Genomic DNA, 16,070 nt, shown 5'->3' with positions numbered 1-16,070 from the left:
AGTTCCATTCCATTCTATTTTTTAATTCACATTCCCCATTCTGTTCCGTTCCATTCCACTCCATTCCCCATTCCATCCCATCCTATTCTATTCTATTCTCCCTCACTGATTATTTTTTTAATGTTAAGAAGGGTTCCTCAGATTTGAAGACTGCAGCTCTAGTAAGACTCCGGGTTCATGAAGTATCTTGGGAGAGCTTCCAGTGCAGAGCTTCCAAGTGTGTGGCAGCACCAACACAGCTGTTGAGAGCAGCTGTATCTCTTTTTTTAGGATTGCGTATTCCGGAAAGCATCAGCTTTCAGGTGCTGTGGACAGGTCTTATGTCCACGGCCCCCTGCACTTTGCCAGGAATTGAATCTTGAAGCACCGTTCAGCCCTTAATAGCTCTCCCACTTCTGAAAGCTGGAGTCGATATAGTTGCCACCCATTGTCAATTTTACTTGAGATCCAATATTAGTATTCTTTTGTCCCCAATTTAGCTGTGTAGATTATTTTAATCTGCATGTATTATTCATTGTCCCGTTTTTCTCAAAATGAGATACTGCTGCGGGTACGGGGGGAAAAAATCCTAGAGATGGCAAAATAGCAACAGTGGAATAATGATGTCGTTATTGCTATTTTCCCTTCTTATAAAGGCTTTATCTAGGAGACTTATCAGACTATCTTTAATGAAACTTCAATATCTCGATTAAATTGCTGCCAGCCCTTGAAATAATTAGCATTTATATTACTAAAAAAAGAAGAAGCCGCATTTCGTTTTTGGTTCCATGTTTTTTAAAGGGTCGGGATTCAAATGGCAACATTGCTGGAGAAATGCTGTACGGATTCCAGGTTTCTTCTTGCTTTTTTAAATAAAAATGTAACAAATTTCACTTCGTTTCCACCTGGTGCATTCACCGATATAAATAAATGTCCAATAAAGATAATAATAAATGGGGGGAGAAGCAAAGGGCCAATATATTTGCTTATTGAACTTTGCATTAGTATGTAGTCTGGCTTCTTTTATTTGTTCTATTTTAATTACTTGAAGCTTTCTATGCTTAAATATAGAATATAAAAATAACAGAATTATTTTAATACTATATATTTAAATATAGAAAACATATATACTGTATAGATACTGCCTGCATAGAAATTCAGGCTGCTTTCTAAAATAGATTAGGAGTTTCTTTTAATTTTGCTGGAATTGGCTATGTCTAATTTAATGAGAAGAAGATCTAGGGGTGACATGATAGCATGTTTCAATATTTGAGGAGTTTCCACAAAGAAGAGGGATCAATTTATTTTTCCCAAGCACCTGAGGACAGGACTAGAAGCAAGAGATGAAAACTAATCGAGGAGAGAAGAAACCTAGAACTCAGGAGAAATTTCCTGACCGTGAGGACAATTAATCAGTGGAACAATTTGTCTCTAGAAGTTGTGAATGCTCCAACAATGGAAGATTTTAAGAAGAGCTTGGATAACCATATGGCTGAAATAGTGTAGGGTTTTATAGCCTGAGCAAGGGGTTCGATTAGAAGACTCTCCAAGATCTCTTCCAACTTGCTATTCTATTCTATTCCATTCCATCCCATCCCAACCCAACCCAACCCAACCCAACCCAATCTCTAAAATTTATGTTGCTAAGTGAAACATTTGTTAAGTGAGTTTTGCCCCATGGTATCATCATTCTTGCCACCATGGTCAAGGGATTCATTGCTGTTGTTAAATTATTATTATTATTATTATTATTATTATTATTATTATTATTTAATAGATTTGTATGCCGCCCCTTTCTGTAGACTCGGGGCGGCTAACAACATAATAAAACAATTCATAACAAATCTAATAATTTACAATTAAAAATTTAAAGTAGTTAAGAAAACCCCATTTATAAGCAGACATACCTACAAACATACCATACATAAATTATATAGGCCCAGGGGCGATATCTCAATTCCCCCATGCCTGACGACAAAGGTGGGTTTTGAGGAGTTTACGAAAGGCAAGGAGGGTAGGGGTAGTTCTAATCTCTGGGGGCAGCTGGTTCCAGAGAGTCGGGGCCGCCACAGAGAAGGCTTTTCCCCTGGGGCCCGCCAACCGACATTGTTTAGTTGACGGGACCCGGAGAAGGCCGACTCTGTGGGACCTAATCGGTTGCTGGGATTCGTGCAGCAGAAGGCGGTCTCAGAGATATTCTGGTCCGATGCCATGAAGGGCTTTATAGGTCATAACCAACACTTTGAATTAGTAGCACCACCGTTAATGAATCTGGCTTCCCCATTGACTTTGCTTATCAAGACAGTCACAAAAGGGGATGATATGATCCCCGGACACTGCAACTGTTATAAATATGAACCAATTGCCAAACATCCTAATTGTGATCACATGACCAAGGCGATGCCGCAATAGTCGTAAGTGTCAAAAATGATCGTAAGTCACTTTTTTCCAGTGCCCTTGTAACTTTGCACAGCCATGAAACAAACTTTTATAAGTCGAGGATGACATGTGATCTACTAGATTCCCTGCATGGATTGCCCCTGTGACTATGTAGGACAGATGAGGAGGAAGCTAATCACCAGATTACAAAGACACAAGTGACAAGACAAGAAGATCTGAGTTCATTGGTAGCCTTACATTTCAATGAACAAGGACATACATACAACTTTGCAACTAGTAAGATTGTTGGCTGAGCAGGTACAAAAATAGCCAGCGTAATGATTGAAGCCTGGAAACTGGCCCACAAGGAAACAACCACCAATTGCCAGCCATCAACACACCAATCAACCAAAGGGAAGCTTTCGCATAAATACGACACGTGGAGTAGCCCAAAACACACAGTCCTGTAGAGAGAGGTTTGGTGAGGATGGGCTTGAGCGTGAGTCCGAAAGCTTGGAAGAGTAAACCTCTGGTCCCAGTCACCGACCCAGATTGTTTGTCCCAAAGGCGCTTTTTCAAGAGGCAACTGGACTTTCTTGTTTTCTCTGAAGAAGTTTCACTTCTAATCCAAGAAGTTTCTTCAGCTCTGACTGGATGGTGGGGAATGGAAGGATTTGTACTCCTTGAAGACAGCTGGTGATTTGCATCCTTTTAGAGAGTCATTGAGGGTACTTGAAAGTTTGTTCTCAGGGTCACCTGAGTGGTACAAATGGGTGTAGAGCTTGGAACTGTTGAAAGGACTGGGTTATAAAGCTAGATTGAGTCCATTGGAGAAGGGACTATAATAAATGAGTGAATGAGTGTTTATTTTCTAAACACTGTCTTTGTTGGGTTTTTTTTTATTCTCTACTTGCTCTGAATGTTTGTTTCCAGCCCTAACCAGGTGCTAACAATGTTCCCAGCTCTTACCGGCTTGAAAGCTCTTTCATTGTTATTTTCTCTGAATAAAGTTTTTTTAAAGCCCTAACCAGGGGATAAAATACTGTGCTAAAGCTGACCAGACTAAGGACGCTAGCCAGATGAATACCTGGTAAGCAGATTCTTTTCCCTATTTTCCTCCCAAAAAACTAATGTGCTGCTTATATTCCAGTGCATCTTATACTCCAAAAAATACGGTAAATTAGTCTTTACATGTACACCATGTTTTAAATATTTCTATTTTTCAGTAAGTAATTTGGGCTATGGTATCATTAAATAGTTCCTTCAGAGTTAGCAGTTATACCTCATCATTCATTCATTCCTTTTTTCGTTTTAAAACATCACAATGATCTGCACCCGTTTCCTTTGTTTATTTCCACTTCGTAATATACAATAAGTCATACATTTGCAAAATTCCATATTTTCATCATTCATTTCACATTGTTTCATAGTCTTTCCTTCTTTTCTTAGTGCAGTTGTACCATCTATACCATATTTCGTAGAATTCTGAGTTATTTTGCCCTTTAATGGTCAGCCTATCTGTCTCATATAAATTTTATCCATTAGTACATTTTCTGGTGGGATTAGATTGTTCTTCCAATATTGAGCATATGCCATTCTCGCTGACGTTATAATGTGTATTGTTAAGTATTGCATGCCTTGGGATACTGTTTCCTCATTATTCCCAGCAAGAAGAATTCGGGGGTAAATTTCATTACTATTTCCATGATTTCTTGCAACCATTAATGAACTTTTTTCCAGTATCCCTTTGCTTCGGGGCATACCTTATCTTTTATTTATTCCTTCTCTCTTTCAACCATTCATAAAATTTATTCCATACTTTATAGTACTCCATCTCCTCTTTTTCTTTTAATTCCCTTGTTAGCTTATCCATTTCTGTGCAGTCCTATTATCTTTCTAATTATGTCTTCCTATTTTAAGTATCTCCATATTTTTCAGAATTGTGCATACATAATTCTTGCTGCCGTATGGAAAGGCTCTTGTGGCACCATCTAAGCAAGATAACCAAAGGCAACAACCCAGCACACCAATGAAACATCTTGGTTCTAGACTTTTAGCACGACAAGAACTTTAATCCAACACATTAGGAAGGCTGAAAAAGATCTAAAAAAAATAGATAATTTTGTAGAGTGGAGAAGGGTTCAAAGAGAAGCAGAGGCCATGTGGGAGCGAATGAAGCCCTCTTTATTCTCCAAGAACGAATGAATCCAAACTTATTTTCCAGCCAGCTTTCTTATAATCAATGTTTTCTCTATGATGCTTCAGCTATGTATACGCACAGTTTTGCATAATGTGGTAACTAGTATACAATGAATAGTGTAGCATTCATAATGTTGCAAATGCAAAGACAACTCTTTGAACTTTAAGGAGTATCTTGCCAATAGGCAAAGAATGTGCTTTGATTGTGCCAGCAGGCACACACCTATTACTGCGGAGTCTGCAGAGAGGGGCCGCATACAAATCTAATTAATAATAATAATAATAATAATAATAATAATAATAATAATAATAATAATAATAAATTAGATTTGTATGTGGCCCCTCTGCAGACTCTGCAGTAATAATAATAATAATAATAATAATAATAATTATTATTATTATTATTAATATTATGTCAATACAACATAGCAAATGAGATCACTATGCTAGATTTCGTATTTCATCACCAGTCGGGCGATTCCCAAGCACCTAGGACTGCGTGATGTAGCGGTGAATTAAGTTTGCCGATCCCAGTAAAGCGGCCTTTTGCAATTGACAGATGGAGATTTTGTCAATTCCGATTGTTTTCAAATGTCTGCTGAGATCCTTTGGCACTGCGCCCAGCATGCCAAGGGCCACTGGGACCACTTTCACTGGCTTGTGCTAGAGTTGTTGCAGCTCGATTTTTAGATCTTCATATTTCACTAATTTCTCTTGTTGTTGTTGTTGTTGTTGTTGTTGTTGTTGTTGTTATTATTATTATTACATTTTGCTACAGGCTAGAATTGCCCAAGGCTTGAACTTTCCTAGGCTTTCCAGGCCTATCTAGAAGCTCCGTGATTGTAAGCCTGAGCAAAACCCATGCTAACATATGCTAACAGCATAATGTGAACTGAGCATCCATATCTGGCTTTGTGTCACATCTGGGCTTGCCCAACCATGTGACCTTTGACCTACACAAGGAATACCACATTATTTCATACAAATCATACAAATCTAAATAATAAATAAATAAATAATAAATTTCAATTTAGGTCAGTGATGGCGAAACATTTTGGTTCACGTGCCAAAAGGGGTGTGTGTGGGGTGTGCTAGCATGCATGCACATGCCCACACCCAATCTGTGCACACACACACTGTTCTGCCCCTGCACATGCGCATAGGCCTTTCTGAAGCCAGATAGGTGAAAAATAATGCCCAAATGGGCACACTTGGCATTCGGGAAAACACACTTCTGGTTTGCCGTTGTGCTGGTTTTTTGCACTCCCGGGCGTTCAGGGAAGCTTCCTAAACCTCCAGAGTGCAAAAAACAGCACAGCGGCAAAGAGGAAGTGCATTTTTCCAAACTTCTGTTTTGTCCGCTGGGTGTGTTTTTTGTCTCTGGGACTTTAGGGAAGCACCTGGAAGGCAAAATGGCCTTTCCTAAGGCCAAAATCCAATGGGCCAGCACACACATGTGCGCTGGAGCTGGCACAGGGCAAAGTCTCATGTGCCCTCTGATATGGCACCGTGTGCTACCGGTGGCACGTGTGCCATAGGTTTGCCATTATGGCTTTAGGTTGTCTTCATTTTTAAAAAAATTAGCTTCGTTGGCAAAATCAGCATGGCAATTTTCCATTTCTCTCTTCAGCTCTTTGTAGTTTGCTATATGGTAGCTTTGTGCTTCAGGGCTTTTAAAGATAAAGGGATTCATTAAAAGACAGGGGGAGCATGGAAATTGTGATCACATTAACTTCAGAAATGGTGTAAACATCCCCATTCGGTAAGCAAGGGAGCTTTTGTTGCCCCAGTCTCTTTATCTTCTTCCTGCTGAAGAATTGCCAAAGAAAGCACTATTGATCTGCAAAGGTTGGGATAGTTAGGAACAGTAGTGGCGAAGGATAATTTACCTGATTTATTTACTCTCGCAACAGAGGGCTTTGTTCTCAGAGAAGACTTTGCAGCGTGTCTGTCCCAATAAACAGTGAAGGTGTATTGTGCTCTTTGTTGTCCCTCTTCATGAGGACGGAGAATGTGTGAAGAGCTATCAAAGCCCAGGTCTTTGCCGTGCCTCTCCTTGGCTCAAAAGAGAAATATGGGTGATAATCACTCTCTGATGACATTGTGTTTGGTTTGTCAGGTGCAAAATGCAGCACAGGTGTAACACTACAACAGAAGAAAGGAGAAATGTGCCAACATGTGGCATTCAACAGTTATTTGATCGACAGATGACTGTTTATGAAGCCCAAGCATGCACACATTGATAACGTGCTACCTTATACTGCATGCATCAAAAAGAGGACTGTGAAAATTTTTACAGACACCTCACATCCCAGACATAAACTGTTTCAATGCCTATCCTCAAAACGACGCTATATAGCAGTGATGACGAAACTGTGACACGGGTGCCACAGGTGGCACATGGAGCCATGTCTGCTAGTACATGAGTTGTTGCCCTAGCTTAGCTCCAACATGCATGTGTTTGCCAGCCAGCTGATTTTTGGCTCGCACAGAGGCTCTGCGAGGTCGTTTTTGGCTCCCAGAGAGCCTCCAGGGGGATGGGGGAGGCCGTTTTTATGCCTTTGGAGCCTGGAGAGGGCGAAACACGAGCCTACTGGGCCCACCAGAAGTTGGGAATCAGTCTGTTTCCGGCCTCCAAAAGGCCTCTACGGGGTGGGGAAGGCGTTTTTGCCCTCCCCAGGCATTGAATTATGGGTGTGGGCACTCGCACTTGTGTAATAGTGTGCACATATGCTCTTTTGGCACCCAAGGGAAAAAAGGTTCGCCATCACTGCTATAGAGCACTGCACACCAGAACAACTAGACACAAGGAAATATTTTTTCCCTGAACGCCATCACTCTGCTAAACAAATAATTCCCTCAACTCTGCCAAACTATTTACTGCCAAACTATTTACTAAGTCTGCACTACTATTAACCTTCTCATCGTTCCCATCACCCATCTCCTCCCCCTAATGAATCTATGACTGTAACTTTGTTGTGCGCATCCTTACGATTTATATTGACTGGGGCCTAATATAATTTGATTGCTTATTTCTACTCGGACTATCATTAACTGTTGCACCTTATGATTCTTAATGAACTTTTCTTTTATATGCACCAAGACAAATTCCTTATGTGTTCAATCACATTTGGCCAATAAAGAATTCTATCCTATCCTACCCTACCCTACCCTACCTTACCCTACCCTACCCTACCCACCTCTACCTCTACTCTACTCTACCCTACTCTACACTACTCTACCCTTTATTCCTATTCTATTCTATTCTTTATTCTATTCCATTCCATTCTGCTCTGTTCTATTCTATTCTTCCACCCTACCTTACCCTTAGCCCCATCAGAGATGGAGTGTCTTTTATTTCTATAATGCAGGAGTGTCCCAAACAAAGTTGTAACAAATGTTACAGTGATTTAGCATATATTGTAGTTTTGTAGATTTCTAACCATAGTATTCAGGTATTCACTGTGGGCAACTTTTCTGCAGGTATTACAATATGCACTATGGGCTCAGAGGTGTTTTTTCCCCCTTTTTTTAAAGAAGAGCCAAACTGTTGATGGCTTAATTTTGGTTCATCTTCAAATCCTTGGAAGTCCAATACCCTGTTTCCCCAAAAATAAGACATCTTTGCTCTTATTTTCAGGGGATGTCTTATTTTTTTTTCAATGAAGAAGAATTCACATTTATTGCTGAACAAAAACATGAACTTTGATTATATACTGTACAGTAGTTGTCATCACAAACCAGCATAACCAGACAAACTGTGAATCCTATCAAGAATTTCTTACTACTACCGTACCATTATTTCCATGTATAACAATTATTTTCTTCAAATATATGTTATATATGTTCTGTTTGGGAATGCTGCAAAATGAAACATCTCCTGCGTCTTATTTTTTGGGGATGCCTTATATTAGGCAATTCTATGAAACCTCTCCTATGTCTTACTTTCGGGGGTGACTTATTTTCGGGGAACCAGGGTAGGACTTCAAGATGTCGCTTGCAGTTGCTACTATTAAGCCAGGTACCACCTATATTATACTTGTGCATTTGGTTTTTCTTGCCTAAATGTAGAAGTTTACTTTTTCCACCATTGATTAGATTGCCCCCAATTTCAGATTATTGATTTGGCTTCGCGAATCAGTTCAATTTAGATTTTGTTTCGGATGATTACAGTGATTAAATTTAGATATGCACAAGAGGCCATCTAACGACAGGATATTTTAGACATGATTTGATCCAAATTAAAAATTTGGAAAATCAATTTGATTCACTGACTATCAAATCATCTTTAAATTGCCTCCAGTGAGCTGAAATGTAGCTGTCAACATGCTACACCAAGCATGATGTAGTCTTTTAAATCAATGGAAGATGTTAATGCTTGCACACCTACCTACCCTGGTGCTGGTTAGCCCTTAGCACAGAAGTCTTCAAACTTGGCAACTTTAAGTGGTCTTCAACTCCCGAATTCTCCAGCCAGCTGTGCTATGCTGACTGGAGAATTCTGGGAGTTGAAGACTACAAGTCTTAAAGTTACCAAGTTTGGGAGCTCTGCCTTAGCAGAAAATTGAAAAATGCTTAGAAAGGTAGGGAGGGAGAGGGAAGTCTATATTTTCAGGCCCAGCAACCAGCTTTTGGCACACCAAATGTCAGGTGAATTTGGCTATCTACTCAAAACTACTCAACAGATAATTCTTGACTTACGACCACAGTTGAGCTCCAAGTTTATGACACAGCAACGGTCATTAATACGAAGCAATTGCCAAACATCCGAATTTTTCACCTGATTTATGGAGATGAATGTTGTAAGAGTGAAAAATCACCATAAATCACTTTTTTCAGTGCTGTTAACAGTCACTAAATGAACTGTTGTTAAGTCGTCCATTTTATTAGAGATGTCATATTAGCACATCTGGGAAAACCTGAATCTGAAAGCTGCTGGTTTTCCACACCCAAAAGAAAGACAAATTCCTTGTGTGTCCAACCACACGTGGCCAATAAACAATCCTATCCTATACTATCCTATCTTATCCTATCCTATCCTTGCTGAGAAGATGGTTTTTTCAAGCAAGATCAGTGGATCTCCGAATGCAATTCAAGGTGTTGGTTATCACCTGTAAAGCCCTAAATGGCTCAGGGCCAGACTATTTACGGGACAGCCTCCTCCCTCACACCTTGCTTAGGCCGGTAAGGACCCACAGAGTCAACCTTCTCCAGGTCTCATCCACTGAACAATGTTGGTTGGCAGGACCTCGGGGAAGAGCCTTCTCTGTGGCGGTTCCAACCCTTTGGAACCAACTGCCTCCAGAGATCCGCACTACAGGTATCTCTACCCTACTGGTCTTCCGGGAAGCCATTAGGACCTGGCTTTATTGTTGTATTTATTCCTATTGGTAGCAGCTCAGAGTCTGTTTAGAGTGAGTGGAATATAAATGGATGGATGGATGGATGGATGGATGGATGGATGGATGATAGATAGATAGATAGATAGATAGATAGATAGATAGATAGATAGTTAGATAGATAGATAGATAGTGTCTTTACCTTTTTATAGATACACTAATGTTGATGATAAAAATGATATAACTATCATTGCTTTCCTTCAAGGCTCTTGGCTTTTTTCTACGTACTTCCCTGTCTGTCCTAAATACCTAAATAGCTATATCTCTGTCTTTTTTTTTCTTATCTACTACCTAATACTGCATGAATTAAATAACATACTGCATTTCTTGACTGATTCTTATCCATCTACTAACCAGGTCTTACATTGGTTTGCTTACTGAAATGGCTTTACTTGTGATCTGTGTGCATAAGCGCACCAAGGTGCCTACTGTCCCTGCCCTATTACCTTTTATTCGTATCCATTTCAGGTATTCATAATCATGTTTATGCTTATATCTGTTATCCAATACATGCTTGATGAATTAAATAAATGAAATAATTAAATTTATCTTTTTCCCCCATGTGGACCTGTTACATTATGGGCCTTCTTGCATTTCATGTCTGTGCTGGAATTTTAAATGATGACCTCCCAAATCAATATCACGCTGCCGTACTCGATTGCTAATTTGAAAAGCTTTTTTATTGACTGGGTTGATTAAATTCCTTTAAGAATCTGATCCTCCCTCTGAAACCCACTGTGATTTACTTTCACTGGATTTCCCACCATCCAAAATATTTACCTGACATCCTTTTAATAACTCTGTACATTTAAGACCTGCCGAGATGGTAAGCAAATGCATCCGAGACCAGGCTGTTGTCTGTGCAATTCCATTTGTAGACTTTTATCTCCCATCATGAGAAAAAGAAAGAAATAATTAATCGAATGTATTCTGTCTGTGTTGGACAAACAAATTACTGGACGGAGAAAAATATTGCTCCTATATTTCCTTCTTTCTGACTCAGCTGATTCGCGTGGCGGGGCTGATTCCGCTGTTCTACTTACCAGGACTGCCTTAGAATGTAAGCAGCTGAGCTTCAAATTGCTGTATCTTGAACACTGTACACTAGTGCGCTAGGTGCGTCCATGTCTATGGAGTCTATGGAGTCTACAGAGAGGGGCGGCATACAAATCTAATAAATAAATGAATGAATAATCACCGAACTGGTTGTTAAACTGGTTGCAGCCCACTATTGGCTGCTACCCTTCAGAAGGACCTTGACCATGTAGCAGAATGGTCTAACACAGTGATGGCAAACCTTTTTTTCCTTGGGTGCTGAGCGCACATGCACGCTATTGCAAATGAATGAGTGCCTACACCCATAATTCAATGCACGGGGAGGGCAAAAACAGCTTCCCCCACCCCCTGGTGGCCCTCTGGAGGCTGGAAACTGCCTGTTTCCCAACTTCTGGTTGGCCCAGTACGCTCATGTTTTGCCCACCCCATGTTCCAAAGGCTTCCCTGGAGCCAGGGAAGGTTAAAAACACTCTCCCCCATCCTCCCATAGGCTCTCTGGAAGCCAAAAACGCCCTCCCAGGACCTCTGTGTGAGCCAAAAATCAGCTGGCTGGCACACACATGGACGTTGGAGCTGAGCTAGGGTAACAGCTCATGTGCCAGCAGATATGGCTCCATGTGCCATCTGTGGCACCCGTGCCATAGGTTCGCCATCACTGGTCTAACAACTGGCAACTTCAAATCTCAACCAGTAAATGCTCTGACTTACACATTGTTAAAAAGAATCAGAATACTAAATAGATTTTTGGAGGAAATGAACTTGTAGACAACCCTCACTCTGTCAAAGATCTTGGAGTACTCATATCCAAGGACCTAAGTGCTAGAACCCACTGTAACAACATTGCCAAAAAAGCATTAAGAATTGGCAATCTAATCTTACGTAGCTTCTTCTCTGGTAACATCGAACTGCTAACCAGAGCTAATAAAACATTTCTCAGACCAATTCTAGAATACAGCTCACCTGTATGGCACCCACATTGCATGTCAGACGTTAATATAATCGAGAGTGTCCAGGAGTATTTCACAAGAAGAGTCCTTCACTTCTCCTGCAACAAAATACCTTACTCCACCAGACTTGAAATACTGAAATTAGACAATTTACAACTATGTCACCTCCGAACTGATCTAACCTTAATTCACAAAATCATATACCAAAATGTCCTTCCTTTTAATGACTACTTCACCTTCAACCGCAACAACACACGAGCATGTAATAGATTCAAACTAAATTTATACCACTCCAAACTAGACTGCAGAAAATACGACTTCAGCAATAGAGTGATCAATGCCTGGAATTCACTACCTGACTTCGTTGTTTCTTCCCCAAAATCTTTAACCTTAGATTGTCTACAGTCGATCTCTCCCTTTTCTAAGAAGTCTGTAAGGGACGTGCATAAGCGCACCATTGTGCCTACCGTCCCTGTCCTACTGTCCTATTTATCTTATTTTATCATTACTTTCTGTGTTATGTATATATATACAGTGTTCCCTCAATTTTTGCGGGGGATGCGTTCTGAGACCACCCGCAAAAGTCGAATTTCCGTGAAGTAGAGATGCGGAAGTAAATACAGTGATCCCCGAGTTTCGCGATCTCGATCTTTGCGAAACGCTATATCGCGATTTTTCCACCCGATGACGTCACTCCCTTCCTTTCTCATCTTTCTTTCTCTCTCTCTTTCTCTCTCTTGCTTCTTCCTCTCTCACACTCTCTTCCTCCCTCTCTCATCTCTTTCTTTCCTTCTCTCTCTTTCGCTATCTCTCCCCCTCTTGCTCTCGAGCGGCAAGCGAGCAGGCGGGCGGGCGAACGGGCAAGCGGAGTGGCCGGGCGGGCGGGTGAACGGGCAAGCAAGCAGCCGGGTGGGCGGGCGAACGGGCAAGCGGCAAGCGATCTTGGGGTTTCCCCTTTGCCTGGGCGGCGGGAAGACCCAGGGAAGGTTCCTTCGGCCGCCCAACAGCTGATCTGCTCCGCAGCGCGGCAGCAGCGAGGAGCCGAAGATGGGGTTTCCCCGTTGCCTGGGCAACGGGGAAACCCCATCTTCGGCTCCTCGCTGCTGCCGCGCTGCGGAGCAGATCAGCTGTTGGGCAGCCGAAGGAACCTTCCCTGGGTCTTCCCCGCCGCCCACACGCAAACTCCACCATCTGCGCATGTGCGGCCATGAAAAAAAAGGGCGCGCATGCGCAGATGGTGTTTTACTTCTGCAACGCTATATCGCGACAAATCGAGTTTCGCGAGGGGTCTTGGAACGGAACCCTCGCGAAACTCGGGGGATCACTGTACACTATTTTTGGCTATGAACAGTATCCCAAGCCTTCCCTTACCACTTTAAACCCCTAAATTACAATTTCCCATTCCCTTAGCAACCATTTAGATTATTACTCACCATGTTTATTTATTAAAGTTTATTAAAAAATGTTTTTTAAAGGCAGATGAAAGTTTGGCAATGACATATGACGTCATCGGGTGGGAAAAACCGTGGTATAGGGGAAAAAAACCGCAAAGTTTTTTTTGATTAATATTTTTGAAAAACCGTGGTATAGACGTTCCGCGAAGTTCGAACCCCCGAAAATCGAGGGAACACTGTAAACTACTATCTTATACTTGATTGACAAATAAGTAAAATAAATAAAATAAAGCTAATTGATTCCCCCAGTTGGCATTTCGTTAGGGACTTCCAGGGAGGCTTGGGCCTAGCATCCTCTACCTGCTGTTGTGAAGTTTTGAATATTGTTGCAGACATGGAAATAATTTACAATGTTTCATACAAGGTGATTTTTGCACAAGAATAAGCAGAGATTAAATGTACATAAATCCACAATTTTCTAAAGAAAAAAAATCAGTGGAGAATAACAAAACACTAACCATATCATTTATTTTTGGGCAGGTGGTTTACCATCCATTTCCCCATCTGGATCGCAATTGGTTGTGAATAGCGGGCAAGAATTTAAGCTGATCTGTACCGATAATGGCTCGGTGTCCTGGGTCTTTTACAGTGCTGACCCATCCGTGAAGTTCAAGAATTTAAAAACTAAAGAAGTGCATGTTGCTCAGGCAAAACCAACAGACACAGGAACCTATCTATGCAAGAACAGAAGACATATGAACAGCTCCATTTATGTTTTCGTTAAAGGTAATTTCATTTTCCTCCCTTGACTTTCCTTTTCTTTCGCCACAAATATACATTTTCTTAAACGCGATAGGTAAGAAGGCTGGAATTGGTTTGAATTGGTAATGGTGGAAAGCCATTACTTCTGATGGAAGCTTCCCCTTCTAAAAACATATGTGGCTTCTTGCACAACTGCAAGACACTGGCAAAATATTGATCTAGGATGGTATTAGTTTCAAGTAATGTTTGGAGGAAAGTATTTTTGTATGTGGTATAATCACCAGACCACTTTCTGGATATTAAAGACAGATAACATTGAAAATTATAGATTGACAGCAAATATTTTTTTAAATATTATTATGTTATGTTATATTATATTATATTATATTATATTATATTATATTATATTATATTATATTATATTATATTATATTATATCCCTCAACACTGTCAAACAATTTACTAAGTCTGCATTACTATTACTACTAATTTTTTCTCATCATTCCTATCACCCATCTCCTCCCACTTATGACTGTAACTTGTTGTTTAAGATTTTTATTAATACTATTTCCTGATTGCTTATTTGACCCCCATGCCAATCATTATGTATGGTACCTCATAATTCTTGACAAAAGTATAGTGATGCCTCATCTTACAAACTTAATTGGTTCCAGGACGAGGTTCGTAAGGTGAAAAGTTTGTAAGACGAAACAATGTTTCCCATAGGAATCAATGGAAAAGCGATTAATGCGTGCAAGCCCAAAATTCACCCCTTTTGCCAGCCGAAGCACCCGTTTTTGCGGTGCTGGGATTCCCCTGTGGCTCCCTTCCATGGGAAACCTCACCTCCAGACTTCTGTGTTTTTTGCGATGCTGCAAGGGAATCCCAGCAGGGGAATCCCAGCATCACAAAAATGAGCGCTTCACTGGCAACAGAAGTCCGGAGGTGGGGTTTCCCAGCAAGGGGAGCCTCAGTGAAATCGCAGCATCGCAAAAACACCAAAGTCCTTGAAACCCCACCTCTGGACCTATGTATTTTTGCGATGCTGCAATTTCACTGAGGCTCCCCTCGCAGGGAAACCCCACCTCCAAACTTCCGTTGCCAGCGAAGTGCCCGTTTAAACGTGTGCTTTGCTGGCAACGGAAGTCTGGAGGTGGGGCATCCCAACGGCGGCGGGTTTGTAAGGTGAAAATAGTTTGTAAGAAAAGGCAAAAAAAGGCAAAAAAATCTTAAACCCTGGGTTTGTATCTCGAAAAGTTTGTATGATGAGGCGTTTGTAAGGCGTTTGTAAGACTATATTTTATTTTATGTACACAGAGAGCATATGCATCAAAGACAAATGTCTTGTGTGTCCAATCACACTTGGTCAATAAATAATTCTCTTCTCTTCTCTACTCTACTCTACTCTACTCTACTCTACTCTTGATATAAAAGACTGAGAGTAAGGAAAAAGTGGTTAATAGCTAATGAAAAAGAAGGTGGATGGGGAATTCCCTGTTTGGAATTGTATAGAGCATTTCAAATTGAAAGATTGATGGAGTTGCAATTATTTGAAAATAAATGGGTGAAATTGGAAAAAGAGATGAATGGGATGAAGAATAGAGAATATTTATAAGGTGGAATAAGAGCAATTTAGATAAATTAATAGGTCCCCTGAAAGGGACAATGGAAATTTGGAAAAAATGGCAGGGGAAAATAGGACTATATAAATCAAAACTGTCATCGTTATATGTAATAAATAGAGATAATGAAACAAATTTAAATAGGGTTATGAGAGAGTTGAAGGGAAGAGGGATAACTAAGATAGAACAGTTATATGAGAAGGATAGGGGGCCAAGTAGAAATCATATGGAATGGTGGTTGGGTAAGGGAAGATGGCTACAAATAAATGCAATATGCAAATATCTGAATGAATGGGAGAATAAAGAAGCACTATTTAGGGAGGAGATAGAGTT

The 16,070-nt window shown here is 40.6% G+C and overlaps 1 protein-coding gene across 2 annotated transcripts in view; it reads left to right on the top strand.

Moving 5' to 3' along the window:
* Positions 1–16,070, top strand: part of KIT (KIT proto-oncogene, receptor tyrosine kinase) — a 156,766-nt gene that overhangs the window by 28,884 nt on the left and 111,812 nt on the right. For both annotated transcript variants that reach the window (XM_070757138.1, XM_070757139.1), the window contains exon 2: positions 13,894–14,139. In XM_070757138.1, the coding sequence (XP_070613239.1) occupies positions 13,894–14,139 (246 nt within the window). The remainder of the gene's footprint in view (positions 1–13,893; positions 14,140–16,070) is intronic.

This window comes from Erythrolamprus reginae, chromosome 7, assembly GCF_031021105.1.
Source record: "Erythrolamprus reginae isolate rEryReg1 chromosome 7, rEryReg1.hap1, whole genome shotgun sequence".
Taxonomy (NCBI): domain Eukaryota; kingdom Metazoa; phylum Chordata; class Lepidosauria; order Squamata; family Dipsadidae; genus Erythrolamprus; species Erythrolamprus reginae.
This window is presented reverse-complemented; position numbering and strand designations above follow the sequence as displayed.